This window comes from Ambystoma mexicanum, chromosome 14 (genome assembly GCF_040938575.1).
Source record: "Ambystoma mexicanum isolate Mex_15411 chromosome 14, UKY_AmexF1_1, whole genome shotgun sequence".
In the NCBI taxonomy this organism is placed as follows: Eukaryota; Metazoa; Chordata; class Amphibia; order Caudata; family Ambystomatidae; genus Ambystoma; species Ambystoma mexicanum.
In genome coordinates, this window is record NC_090940.1 from 481,103,829 (window position 1) to 481,118,617 (window position 14,789).

At 49.6% G+C, this 14,789-nt stretch overlaps 1 protein-coding gene across 3 annotated transcripts in view; it reads left to right on the forward strand.

Annotated features, from left to right (window-relative positions):
• The window catches only part of PAPOLA (poly(A) polymerase alpha), a 1,157,717-nt gene that overhangs the window by 939,297 nt on the left and 203,631 nt on the right, over window positions 1-14,789 (forward strand). For all 3 annotated transcript variants that reach the window (XM_069637718.1, XM_069637717.1, XM_069637719.1), the window contains one exon: window positions 6,383-6,600. In XM_069637718.1, coding sequence (XP_069493819.1) covers window positions 6,383-6,600 — 218 coding nt within the window. The remainder of the gene's footprint in view (window positions 1-6,382; window positions 6,601-14,789) is intronic.

Consider the following 14,789-nt stretch of genomic DNA (forward strand, 5'->3'; position numbering starts at 1 on the left):
ATCTCAAGGCCTCCCAATAAGCGAGGATTCAGCAACAAACGCTTTTTTCGAGGCCAACACCACCAACAGCAACAACAGCAGCAGTACACTGCAGGCAACTGGTCCTCTACTCAGGGAACCAGTGGCCAGTCCACACAAAGAGGACAGCGCCATGGCAAGGGTAGAGGTCGGGGCCCCACTCCCAGAGGATCCCCGGCTACCAACACCAAATGACCCGATGGTTCGGGTCCCCTCCCATGCATCGCCGGTCGGGGGCCGGTTAACATCTTTCCTACCTGCATGGGAGGGAATAACATCAGACCGATGGGTATTGTCAACCATAGCCCGCGGTTACTGCATAGAATTCAGTCGGTTCCTCAAGTACAGACCCCCAAGGGGACGACGCTCCTCTGCGGAGCACCTCGCCATTCTTCTTCAAGAAGTGGAACTGCTGCTACTAAAAGGAGCAATAGAGGTCGTGCCTCTATCACAGGTAACGGAAGGTATTTATTCAGTGTACTTCCTTGTACCTAAAAAGGACTTAACCATGCGCCCTGTATTAGATCTGTGCCCAGCGAACAAATTTGTCAAACCTCAAAAATTTTGCATGGTGACCATACAGGAAGTAATCCCCCTACTTTCACAGGGAGATTACATGACAACACTGGACATGAAAGATGCATACTTTCATATTTTAATGTTGCCAGCGCACAGAAAATACCTCAGGTTCATGATAGAGGGCAAACACTACCAGTTCCGAGTGCTACCCTTCGGCATAGGGTCAGCGCCAAGGGTATTCACAAAAGTACTGGCAGTGGCAGCAGCCCACCTGCGCAGGTTGTCCATCCCAGTATACCCTTACCTCGACGATTGGCTCATAACAGGGGATTCTTACGAGGCATGCTTCTCAAATACCCAAAAGACTGTAGACTTTTTGTTCCAACTGGGCTTCTCCATCAACGAGAAGTCCAGCCTAGACCCCAGCCAGATCAAACAATTCCTAGGGGCTCTAATTCGAAAAAACGACGGCCTCGTCTTCCCCTCCGAGAGGGTCCAAAATATGCTGTTTCAGATCCCTCAATATGTGGCCGGTCGAGAGGTGACGGTACGCAAAGCAATGCGTTTGCTAGGAATGATGGCGTCATGTATGTATTTGGTACCTGGCGCGCGTCTGCGCCCAATGCAAGAGTGGCTCAACAGCCAGTGGTGTCAGGCCAGCGGACAATGGGACGATCTAGTGGTGGTCTCGCAGGCCTTGGTTCTCTCGCTACGGTGGTGGTCGAAGGAAAACCTTGTAATAGGGAAACCATTTGCCACCCCCGCAGTGGAGGCCACTCTAACCACAGACGCATCCCTCACAGGATGGGGGGCTCACCTATCCCATCAGACTGCACACAGAGTTTGGACTCAGAGTGTAGCGTCCAAACACATAAACTTGCTGGAACTGCTAGCAGTCTTCAAAGCACTGAAGGCTTTCCAGGCACACCTGCAAGGGAAGACAGTGATGGTCCTCAGGACTGTCCAAGCTGTCCCAGAACATCTGGAAGTGGGCTCTCAAACACATGTTCCTGTTGTCACAACATGTACCAGGGGAACTCAATCTGCTAGCAGACAAACTCGGCAGAGACTTCCCTCTGCGCACAGAGTACGAATGGCGGTTACAAGAAAACAGTCTTCGACATTTTCACACAATGGGGATTCCCAGAAATAGATTTGTTCGCAACGCTGGAGAACTCCCAATGCCAAGATTACGCCTCCAGGTACCCCCAGAATCAGTCCAAAGGGAATGGTCTCTGGATAACATGGTCAGGGAAATTTGTTTACGTGTCCCCTTCCGCCCCCCCCACCCCCCACCCCCAACTCCCCTTCTCAACAAGATAGTGCACAAGATGCACCAGGAACCAGTCACCATGATACTAGTGGCCCCTATGTGGGCCTGGCAGCCATGGTTCGCTCACTTGATGGAGATATCTCGATCTCCTCCAGTGAAACTTCCCTGCCCGTACAACATGCTGTCACAGGACATGGGCAGAACGCTACACCCATGCCCACAGACCCTGAACTTAGCAGCCTGGCTCCTGAGGTCATATAATTTGGACATTTACAACTCCATCAAAGATGCATGGACATTCTTAAGGAGGCTAGGAAACCTAACACTTGTTACTGCTATTCTAGCAAATGGAAGAGATTCGTCATCTGGTGTAGAAATAAGAGCATCAACCCTGTTGACTGCTCTCCCACAGATTGTTCTTTACCTGACTCTTATTAGACTCAGGATTGGTCTTTAATTCTATTAAAGTTCATCTATCTGCACTTTCCGCATACACCACTACTCAACTCAGTGTCATGGTGGAAAGTCCCAGTTATTAAAGCCTTCATGGACGGAGTAAAGAGGATACACCCTCCTATAGCCAACCCAGCTCCCGGATGGGACCTAAACGTGGTACTTATCAGGTTTATGGGCTCACCCTTTGAACCGATGCACAAGGCATCTCTTAAGGACCTCACTCTTAAGACTGCTTTCTTAATAGCTATCACCTCCATTAGGAGAGTGAGTGAACTACAGGCGCTCTCTATGCTAGACTCCTTTGCAACAGTTCACAAAGATAAGGTGGTTCTTCGCACACATCCTAGGTTTGCACCAAACTTTATTTCAAAATTCCATGTCAACCAGTCTACAGAACTACCAACGTTCTTTCTAAACCCTTCAAATTTAGGAGAAAGGAGCCTGCATACACTAGATGTGCGCCGAGATGTCATGTTTTGTATGGAAAGAACAAGACCTCTGTGAAAGACTAATCAGTTCTTTGTCTCAGTGGCAGCAGGAAGAGAAGGAGATGCAATTTCCAAATCCACTATATCTAGATGGATTGTCCAATGCATCACTCTCTGTTTCTCTCTTGCTAAGAGAGAACTACCCTTCAAGCCGAGAGCACATTCTACTCGTGGCACTGGGGCTTCAATAGCATTCATTGCAAATGTCCCTCTTGAGTCCATTTGCAAAGCGGCAACCTGGAGTTCTGTACACACCTCTACAAAACACTACTGTCTAGAGGCCCATTCTAGATCTGATTCCTAGGTGGGACAAGCAGTATTAAGACATCTTTTCTCTACTGTTCCTTCTCACAACCCACCTCCAACTCCGGGTACTGCTCCCTAGTCTATTCACAGCATGTGATTCTAAGCAGATCAACAAACATCAGAAGACAATGCATTACTTACCGCAAAAGCATTCTGTTGGTTTTATCTGCTTAGATTCACATGCGCCCACCCTTCCTCCCCGCTCGGATGGAAGGAACATAGACATCCTTTATCTCTCTTTTCTGTACTCACTCACGTCTAATAGGCTCCATCAGGACAGAAAACATACAAACAGAGGGACCTAGATGTGTGCGGAATTGTGGGTACAATGCACGTCACTATAGGGATAGTGTTACAGACACGCCTTGTTGGCGTCCCCTTTTCGACTACGAAAACAAAATGCAATACTCCGCAGTGACCACTGGATGTCGGACTATGCACAGCATGTGAATTTAAGCAGATACGATTAGAAATGCTTTTACGGTAAGTAATGCATTGTCATATTTGTGTTTTATATAATTTCCTCCTTATGAATGTTTTATCACTGACAGATTAATACATTAATAATTATTTTTCAAAGAAACCTTGAGTGTAAGTTTATTTGAACACCTGTGATTGTAGACCTCTGTGTAACATTTACTGCTCACTTGCCAGGCTTATCTACCCTCTTGAGATAAGCCTGGCTGCTCAGCTCTGCTACCAAAACTGTGTAGTACAGACTTATTCCAAAGGTTGGTTTGCTTACACCTGTAGTCGTAGTTGTGTATAGTGTCCCAGAGGGTACCGCATACAAACTTTGCCTAACCATCACTGACACAGGTTTCGACAGATGGGGACTGGTGTCTATCTCCGGCGGCGGGGCTAGCTGAAGGCCACCGACTTCTGCCAGGTGGTCCAGACTAGAGTGCTCGACATGCCTTTTGACAGGAACAACCTCTTCGGGAAGACAGTCACAAGCCCCTCCCGTTCGGCCTAAAGTCAGTGCCCAGGGTGTTTCCAAAGTGCCTGACACCAGTGGCGGCCCATCTACGTCTACTGCGGATACACGTGTACCCGTACCTTGACTGGCTCATCTGGACCATGTCAAGGGAAGTGGCCGTCGGCACACCAAATGGACCCATCAAGCTGCTGATGGATCTGGGATTCTCCATGAATTATCCAAAGTCCTGCTTGATTCCATCGCAGAACGCACTGTTCCTGGGATCCAGGCTCAACACAGTCTCCTGCCTGGATCACCCTCTGGGGAGAGGGTAGCAGTCTTCTGGGAAAGGTAGAACGGCTATTGTCACTGAAGACCGCCACAGTGTGGACCATCAAGTCGCTGCTCGGCATCATGTCGTCGTGTATCTACCCCATCCGGCTCTGCAGGCTACAGATGCGACCTCTTCCGAAGTTCTTGGTTGCTTGCTGGATACAAATGTTCTGAAGCTTCACAGACTAAAACCCTCTGTGTGGAGTTGCGTCGAGCGATAAGATGGTGGGTCGTCCATTCCAATGTCTCACGAGGGACAGGGTTTCAGAACCCCGATACCGAGAGACGATCACCATGGACAATTCCCTGGAGGGCTGGTGAGCCCACACCGGATATCTGCACGCCAGAGGCCTGTGGCTGCTGGAGGAGAAGGATCTCCACATCAATATCCTGGAGCTGCATGCAGTGTTCTGGGCCCTCAAGTCATTCCTTCTGTCCCTGAAGGGCAAAGAGGTGAGGATCTTCATGGACAACACCACCACGATGTCCTACATCAGGAAGCAGAGGCGTGCAGAAATTGTGGCACTGGGCCGTAGACCAAAAGATGCTCCTCATCCCCTTTCCACCTGGCAGGAGTCGAACACCATGTCCGACTCCCAGGGAGTTGCGCTACTGCCACGAGTGGGAACTTCGGCAGGATCAGGTAGACCGCATCTTCAAGTGGGCCAGGCTCTAGATCGATCTGTTTGCCAGGGCATCGAACTCCAAATGCCAGAAAGTCGCCAGCAGGTTCCAACAAACGAGGAGAATGGGGGATGCGTTCTCCTTCCGGTGGGAGAGCCTGTTTGTATACGTGTTCTTGCCATTGCCTCTCCTGATGTATGTCATCAATCAACTCACAGTGCTGATGCAGGATGATGCTCAGCGCCCTGGCGAGGCTGAGGCATATTTGGTACCTGGACTTTCTCAGCCTGTCATTGTCGCCTCCGGTCAAGCTGCCAGTGGTCGCGGACCTGCTCACCAGAGAAGGAGGTGCAATCCTGCATCACGACCCAGGATCGCTAAACCTGATGGCTTGGCTCTTGCAGCCCTACAGTTCTGCAGATAAGAATTGCCGGCGGACTGCAGGGAGGTCCTGTGAAGTCGCATTGATCTGAACATCCCACTGGGCTGTAACTTGCCAAACTGTTACCTGCAAATCTGAAAAAACCTTCATAGATTCGGATCTGTCTGCTGCCTAACTCCCTCTTTGCTCCTCAGCCCTTGGTCAATAGACACCCAGTTCCCCCCGGACTCTGAGACTCCTCCTCCTGATATAGGGTTGGTCTTCTAAAGATTGGTTATGCAGGGGTTAACTTAAGTTGAAGTGGATCTCAAGTTTGCTTATTCATGTCAGTAATTTCTCTCCCTTTGTGTTGCTTTACATTGATTTAAAGTGTGCTACCTTTTAATTCTGCTTTGATATTATTGTACTGTTTGAACAGTACCTACCGATTTAATTCTAAAGCCTTGGTGTATATAAAATGAGACGCCATTTTTATATAATTTGAACTAATTGTATACTCTAAGTACTGTGTTCCTAATTACAGCCCATCTCCCTCCAAGATTAAACCTGCCTGCTTAGCCATTGCTAACAAACCTTTGAGTAGTTCAGGCTAAACCTTTAAGCGGTTCAACCTTGCCACCTAAGGTGGGCTTTTCCAAGTTCTGTCACAGACAGCAATTTGTGTCAAACTCCCTAACCATCTTCAACAGAAGATGGTACAACTGCCTTAATACAAAGGGAGACCGGTGTACCCCCCCTTATGCAGTTAGCCTTGGGGGAGTTATCAGTGGCCCCAAAAACCTTTGCTTAGCAAGTAGAGTACAGCAAAAATGCTTTAACTCACCCCAGAAGTCAGGACAGGAATCTAACAATAGCAAACATTTGGGACATTGCCATTGATGGAATGGTGGGAAAGCTGCAAAAAGAAATGCTTTCCCAATACGGCCTATGAAGTCTTCCAACATGGCTCTACCTCTCAGATGTTATTGCTATATTCTCTAATATTTTGGTGCGTTTTTGGATTGTTTTAAATATTAACATTTTTCAGATATTGAAATCTAAGTTGTCTTTTGTCTTTTTTCTAGGTACTTCAAGTGAAAGCATTCCTGATACTGCCACCACACCCACCATTTCTCCTTCTCAAAAAACAATCTCTCGGGTTGTTTCTGCAACTCGTATTGTAAACCAGCCACCAAGGGCTGCTGGAAACACAACCCCAAAGTTGCCTAGCCCACTAGTTGGAATAAAGCGGACTTCATCACCTCAGAATGACGAAAGTCCCAAGAAAACTAAAACTGAAGAGGTATTTTAACTCCTTTGTCAATTTTCTCCCCGGCGTCATCCAAGAAACTATTTTCGACAGTGTTTTATTTAAAGACCAGAGGGCAATTCTGTCTATACATTTGAAATGACAGTTTTATTTTTGTTTAACAATGTTTGAATTAAAAGCACACTGCATTTTTCTTGTGTATCTGCTCTATGAATTCACATTAAAAAGTACTCCCAAAATCCGAGCTGCAGCTATTAACTCCTGTACAAATTACTAATTTCCCTTTTAGTAAATGTGGTTGGGACTTTGATGTGTTTAGCATTCTATTACACATGTGAAAAATTAAAGTGAACTTATTTGTTTACTTTTCGTATTTCATTGAATATCCAATGTCATTCCACCATAATTTTTCCTTTAACCATTCCCTATAGGACTGTAAATAATAGAGTTTAGGGTGATGTGAATTGTGGATTTGTCGCTCGGACTGTGAATTTTCCAACATGATCAAATTGTTCACTTCTGCAGTGCACGCTTACGAACTGATGTAAGTGTGTTCGTTAAACAAATTGGTTGGTTTTCTTGTAATGTCTATCCCAGAAAAGTTATATGATAAATAATTCAAATGGTTTGTTTGTGAGCTGGATATACTTTAGACAAGCTAAGTATCTTAATTTCAATGGATTGCTATTCTCCCGCAGAGTCCTCATGATAGATGCTCATCTTCAGCTCTGCTGCTTCAGACATTTTTTCGCACTGGGGCATAGTGGACTTTTGTATGGTTTTTCTTCAAAACCTCACATCGATGTCCTTCCACAGGGTTTCAGGCTTCAAGTGATGCTATGATTGCGTGGCCAAAATGTCTTTGACTGACCCCCATGACGTCTGTCTGTGGTGTCTGGGTGCTAATCACAACACTGTGGCCTGTGCGTCATGCGCACAGATGCTGCTGAAGTCCCTGCGCGCGAGAGCTGGGAAACTGGCTTTGGGTCGACCTGTTTCCAAGTCTCCGGCGCAGTCGCTCATCCAGTCCTCGGAGGCCAAGACTGAGGAGCCGACCCCTACTAAGGGGAAAGACCGGCATACTTATGGAAGAAGTAGCACCACCGACGTGAGTCCAGCTCGTCGTCTGATAGAGGTAAGCCTTCGGTGGGGCCGACCAGTCGAGAGGAGTGGGAGAGTTTTATGATCTCTGTTAGAAATGTTTAAGTGCAAGTGGTTGTAGGTGCGGCTATAGCCCCCAACCAGCAGGCTTTGGTGGCTAATGCGGCGCTCGGTGCTCACGACCCCAAGCTAACCTCTCCGTTGACTTTGTCGGCATCGAAAGTGTCTTCGGGTGTTGTGCCCGTTATGCATAAATCGGTGGAAGGCAGTAGGGCCGAAGATTCTGACATCTCTCGGTTGCCCTAGCATCCCTCGGCGCCGAAAGTACCCTCAGCATCGATAGCTTTGGCTTCGAAGTCTATCCTCAAGCCTTCTGCGCCAACAGTCGGCAATGGTTCTTTTGTGCCACTGTCGATATCTGGTTTCTTCGACTCCATGCACTCCATTTTCAGAGTGGAGGAGCACGATGACCCTGAGGACACGGTCGACCCAGTTTTCATGGTCCCTGGCGGCGTCGACTACCAAGTTGATTTATTGGCATGATGCTAGTGGTCTGGATACTTCTCCATACTTGGAATTATAGCAGAAACAGTCCTATACCCACACTATTGTGAACTTCAAGGAGCTGGTTCACGGGGTAGTAGACACCCTGGGTTTGAAAACTTCCTCTGTCCCTCTTCAGGTTTATGATCTTACCGACATTTTGCCTTTCAACCCTGCCATTGCAGATCCCTTAGCCTCCTTATGGCAGTACCCTTGTACCATTCCCCCTGTGAATGCCATTTTCACAGGGAGGTATAGGCAAGAGGAGATCCTACTTTCCTCGCTACACATCCTTCCCCGGAAGGGTTTGTGATTGTCTGCCACTGTCGCCAATAGACCCGCGACATATACCTCTAATTTGCCTACGGACAGAGAAGGGGAAAAAATGTAACACCCTGGCCAGAAAGGTGTTAACTTCTGGAAGCGTGGCTCTCAAGGCCACTAACGTGGTGTGTGGTTTCGCCAAATATTTATTTAGTTTATGGAAAGCAGTTGAACACACCGCTGAATATGTACTGGAGGGTGCCATGCACGACGTTTTCTTAAAGCTGGTAGAGGATGGGAAGGAGGTAGCCAAACAGTCGTTGCATATGAGCCTGGATGTGGCAGACTTAGTTGGCAGAGCAATGGGTTCAGCAATTGTGATGAGACGCCAAGCTTATCATAAGACTCCTGGTTTCTCCCCGAATGTCCAGAATAGATTGCTGGACATGCCTCTTGAAGGAGATATGCTTTTCAGACATAAAGCGGATGAGTTCTTGGAGAAATTCAAGGTATCGAAATTGGCTGCTAAATGTTTGGGCCTAGCGGCGCATGTTAGGAAAGATTTCATAATTGTATGTCATTTTCCCTCCATGTGGCAACCCCCAAACTTTTTGCTGTTGTTTTACACCCTGATCTAGACTTTGCCAGAGAAGCGCAGCCTTCCGCTGCACTCCTCTGGGCTTTCGCTCAATTCTTATGGGGAAACTGACATGCCCTTAAAACAGTCAGTACTGGGAGACTTTGTTTCCCTTAGTCCTTTCCTCATGTTACAGCTTTTGTGTAACATGGAACAAGAGTGCACTGTAACTTACTTTACCGCGCTTTTGGGTCTCTAGTCATTCCAAAGGCCCTAGAAACCTCTCGCTGGACTTATTATGAACTGTGCAGGTGTGTCACGGACAGGACTGGTGGCAGCTATCGTTTCTCTTGTGTTTTGAAACCTTTTTCGCCATGTTATCCACGCTTACCGCGTTTGGCACGAGTAAGTGGCCTGGCTCCAAAATGGCCATGCCACAAGGTTTTTTGTCCTGTCTGCTGACCGTCTTGCCCCTTCACCTTCCCCCAGATCGAACCGACACGGGGCAGTCCTTATTTGGTCATGCGCTTTCCTGCGAGAAACCACGCTTTCGGGGGCTTCTGCATGCCTTGTGTGTGCCTCCAGGATGTGGGCTGGGATGTCTGTTCCCAATACATATCCTGGGTGCCAGAGAGTCTGGAGTGTCCTGAATGCCTGGGACCACCGTGGTCCGTGATAGGTCCACGTATGGTGTGAGTGTTTGTGAGCAGATCTCCCATTGGGTCCTCTCAGTTTTGGCGCGAAGGGAACTTTGGATAAGAGGAGGCTGAAAACACCACTACCATGTCGATCTCCTGAGTTCACACCGAACAAGGGATAAGGAGCCAAGTATCCTGCAACAAGAAGCTGAGTCGAGGAACTGCTGGTGACCTGCTGAAGGTTTGGCACCCTGAACTGTTGTCGTCCTGTGAGACCCCTCTGCATCTGATCGTCCTAGAAGGTCTGCGAAGGCGCTTCGACCCATTGGAATAGTGGGATCAACTATTCCCGGCACCTTCATCAAACCCTGCAAGTAAGCCTCTTCGGAAGTGTCTCTGCCCTGGGCCAACCAGTGGGCTGACCAGCTTACGCAGGACGCTTTTGCTCTGTCACCGCCGCCGTTTCGGGGAAGCCCTTGAAGCTTGGTTTACTGCTTGCTCTTCGTCCATGGCACCCTCACACCGAATTTCGTACCCTTGGCATTCCCAAGTCTGAAGTGAGATGGGTGCGCCCGGATCAGAGTAAAGGCGGTTGCCGTGTTGCCCTGCTGTGGTAACAACCTGTGCACGTCCATTGCATTTGGGACAATCTCTACCCTGCATCCTGCTACGCAGAATCTACACGGTTTTGAGACGTCCTGATCATCACAGCTGAACCTGCCAGCAACGTGAACTGAACTGGAGAAGTCTGGGTCTGCCTGCCTCGGGGACCGGTGAGTAGTCCATACCCCAACCGGTGGCCCCTCGCGCAGGAGCCCGTTTCTTTTCTACCGCTGTTACGAACTAGCGACTCTATCCCGCACTCACCCTGCCTCTGCCCACAAGTGGAGGCCCTGCTTGAGTAGTGGGGACTTGTTCTGCATCGCTCCATTCACCTTCCTGAACTGCCTGATATCCTCGAAGAGGCCCTCTTTTTTTGTCCATTGGCACCAGCGCATGTAGGTACTTTTGAGCACAAGGCTCCTCTCTTCGCAGGGCTAGGACTTCCTCCTAGTTAGGTGTATTTCAGATGTCAAACTGGGTCTAATGATTACTTGCACTGCCTGTTTTCCTCCCCATCTAGGTGGTCTACATATTACGTGCTCCTAACTCCTTACACCCCTCGGCCTTGTGTATATATATTGTATTGATTGTGATGTGTTCTTTGCTATGGTCGATGTTACAAAGGCCTTGTAATGTCTATTTTTTTAATATAACACCTGTCTGGAGTAATTTGTAAGTGTCCTTGCTTTGTGTGCTCATTGCAGGCTTTCAGTCACCCTCGCCCCTCTTGAGACCTAGCCTTGACCGCCGCCATTGCTACCCTGATTGGTCTGGCTTGTCCAGAGGTTACCCTGTTCCCAGACACAAGGCTGGCCTTCTGAACCTCCAGGTCAGAGTTCAGAAATCCATCTTAACAGCGCAGACGGCCGAGCCTGCCTTCAGCTTTGCCTCTAGGGGTAGGGGCTACAGACCTTATGTGCTCTATGGCAGGAAGGCGCAGCTCCTGCAAGCCAGGCAAGGGCAGAGGCGCTTCTCAGGTCTCGGAAGGGGCAGAGGGGCCTCTAGAGGCCAACAAGCAGCGGCAGGGTCACCCACGCCCTCTAATCTGCTTTAATTTCCCCTCCCATGAGGTATTGGTTGGTGGACGGTTGGCAGGGCATTGGCCCCCAGTGCCAGGAAATAACTTTCGGTGTGGGCGCTGCAGTTTATTTGGTGGGGTCATTGTCTGCCTTTTCAAAAGAGGCCCCAATCCAACCGGTAACTGAGCTCTAGGAAGAACTGAGAGCCCTGTTGTCGAAGGCTGCCGTGGAAGAGGTGCCTCCCGATCAGAGAGGGTCGGGTTGGTATTCCCATTACTTCCTGGTGCCCAAGAAGGTAGGAGGTCTCCGTTCCATCCTCGACCTCAGGGCCCTGAACATGTTCCTGAGGAAGGACAAATTCAGGATGGTGACGTTAAGAGAAATTCTCCATGCTCTTGAACTCCAGGACTGGTGGGGGTCGATAGACCTACATGACGCTTATTTCCATGTGCCAATGCACCAAAAGAACAGTAAGTTCCCAAGGTTCCTCATTGGTGACCGGCACCATCAGTTGAAAGTGCTTCCCTTTGGGGTTGACCTCTGCACCGAGGGTCTTTACCAAGCTCATGGCAGTGGTCACGGCCCTCCTCGGGAGATCTGGGGTCCATGTATTTCATATCTCGACTGGTTGATCCGAGGGAAGTCAGCAGGGCAAGTCTCGTCTCATCTGGAAGACACCTGTCTGCTACTACAGAGGCTGGGCTTCTCCCTCAACTTGAAGTACCATCTGACACCGGTTCAGCGGCTCCAGTTCATCAGAGCGGTCCTAGACACTCTGGTAGGGAAGGCCTTGCCCCCTACCCCTGACTCCCACGACCCTTCCCCAAGAGGAGAGAGTCTGCAACATCGACCAGATGGTACAGTTTCAGAACCACACCACTCTTCCAGCGGCTCCCTTCCTCCGCCTTCTGGGTCTCATGGCCTCCTGTATTTTTCTAGTGCCAGAGGCTAGTCTGCATTTACAATCCCTCCATTGGCTTCTGAGGGACCAGTGGTCTCAACCTGGGGGTGCTCTCGGATAGCCTGTCAGTGTCCCGCCAGGTAGTCCACGACCTCTGCTGGTGGACCTTGCGCAGCAGTCTATTGGCAGGAGAAACCTTCTGGCCACCCTGACCCCAGGCCTGAGTGGTCACGGATGCATCGCTGAAGGGTTGGGGCGTCCACTGCAAGAAATTGCAGGTGGGAGTGGCTTTTGGTCTTCATCAGAAATCCAGTGGCATATCAACAGGCTGGAGTTGCGGGCCATTGGGTTAATCCTCAGGGCCTTTGCACCGTCTCTCAGAGGGAAGCATGTCCTTGTCCTGACAGACAACACAGTGGCCATGAATTACCTCAAGAAATAGGGTGGCGTGCACTCTCGTCCGCTCTGCACAGAGGCATTTCAGCTGTGGTTCTGGTTGAGCGAGAACCAAATCTCGGTCTCAGCAGTTCATCTGGTGGGGACAGAGAACACCTTGCAGGCAGAGCACGGTCTCGCACAAGTGGGAAGTGTGCCCGGAAGTCCTAGAGGAGGTCTTCACGCTGGGGTACCCCTGCAGTGGATCTGCTCGCCACGGAGTCCAACAGGAAGAGTGAACAGTTTTGCTTGAAGGGAATTCCCAGCGAACGGTGCACTAGGGGACACGTTTAAGGTGGTTTGGACATTCCCTTTCCATTACGCCTTCTCTCCGATTCCTGTTATTCCTTGGGTTCTTACAAGGTTGCAGAGACTTCGAGCATCCATGATCCTAATCGACCCGGATTAGTCGAGGAGAATGTGCTGCTCTGATCTCCTGGATCTGACCGCCTCACCGGTTGCCTCGGCATCAGGATTTCCTCGCCCAGTTTCGGAATTTCATCTGTCCCAGGCAATTGTCTTGCCTGTCTTCTACCCTCCTCCGCATCCTTCAAAGGAGTAGGAATGTTTCCACCGCCTTGATCCCAAGAGGGCGTTAGTTTTTACGTTGCCCATACGGCTGACTTTAGGAAATCAGACCAGTTTGTGGCCCATTCCTTGTCTAGGAAAGGCCTGCCCATAACTAAACAAACTGTCACAGTGGATTATCCTGTGCATAGCTGAGTGTTACCAGTCGGCTAGCAAGGAGCTTCCAGCAGGTATAGTGGCCCACTCAACCAGAGTGGTCTAAGCCTCTACGGCCCCCCCAGAGAGGGGTCCTGATTATAGATGTTTGCCGTGTGTCCACTTTCTCATCTTTACTTAACTTTACCAAGCACTATTCCTTGTACGTTGCACGGGGAGCTGACGTTAGGTTTGGTAGTGCGGTTCTGCAGAATCTGCTGGTTTTATATCTTTCTGCCCTCCTCCATTATCCTAACTGCTTGGGTAGTCTATTGTAATGAGGACTCTGCGGGAGAATAGCAATCCATTGAAGAAGAAATTGCCTTACCGTAATGTTTTTTCTATGGATTCCTCATCGAACCCTCCCATCCATCCCCGCTCAAAGTTCTGCGGGTGGTCGCTTATGTCCAAGCAAGGTGCCATTTGGTATGGCTCTGGGATGACTGTTATCTGTAAACAAAACAAAACATGTTCTTTACCCATGTCGTGGGGTCACCCTGTTGGCAGGGACAAACAAATTGAGCACAGGTCCGGCCTGAAGATGACAAACAACCTCTTGTGGTCAATGGAGACCGGTGAGCCAGGACAGACATAAGCAGGCCGCGCTGCGGTGACGTGCACACCATTAACCAAGCCCCTGGGGCTAAAACAGCTGATGCGGGGGTCCCATGGCAATAACGTTCGCTGCAGCTGCCTCGTGCGTGGCGGAAAGGACGAGCGTCTTGCATAGGGGGACCCGGGCCACAGGGTGAAACTATTTTTGAAGTGCGAACGGCCCCAAATGCACAGGGGACTGAGCGCGGTTCTTGAACTTAAGGACCTGGGCCACAGGGTGAAATTTTGCAATCTTGCTTGGCCACTGGAACTCTTGCTCAGCAGATTGGAAGTGAGCCTTACATGTTAAGCGATCTGAACTGTGTACAATAACAAGGGAAGCAGCGCTGGGGGCCCCCTGGCCATGGGAATCCTCAGACAGATGAGAAGAAATGAACAGATTGCGCAGAGTCCTGGGCTGTAGACAACAGACTGCCTTTTGGGATCCCTATACAATGAGCGCTTGCACACAGGCAGTAGTTCACCTCTGCCAATTGAAGTTCTAGCAACAAAGCTTGGCTAGCCCTCGTGGCAACGACAGTTGATCTGGAGACAAATAGCCATACTTGGCGCATGATCCGGGACGATAGCCCAAGTGCGCACACTGACGAAGCGAGTTGCAGCGGACACGGTTGTAGAGTGGTCAAGGGTCAGGGGGGTCGTAAATAAAAACAGTGGTGGGGTAACAAGCCACTGTAGCTGTCATACACAAGCGTAGCCCGGGTGGGAGCTCGGCCTCAGTGGTTGTTTTACGAACACCCATACCCAAGTGCCCGAAGCAGGGGCTGAGGGAGGACTGCAGCAGAGGCTGAGCACCAGGAATC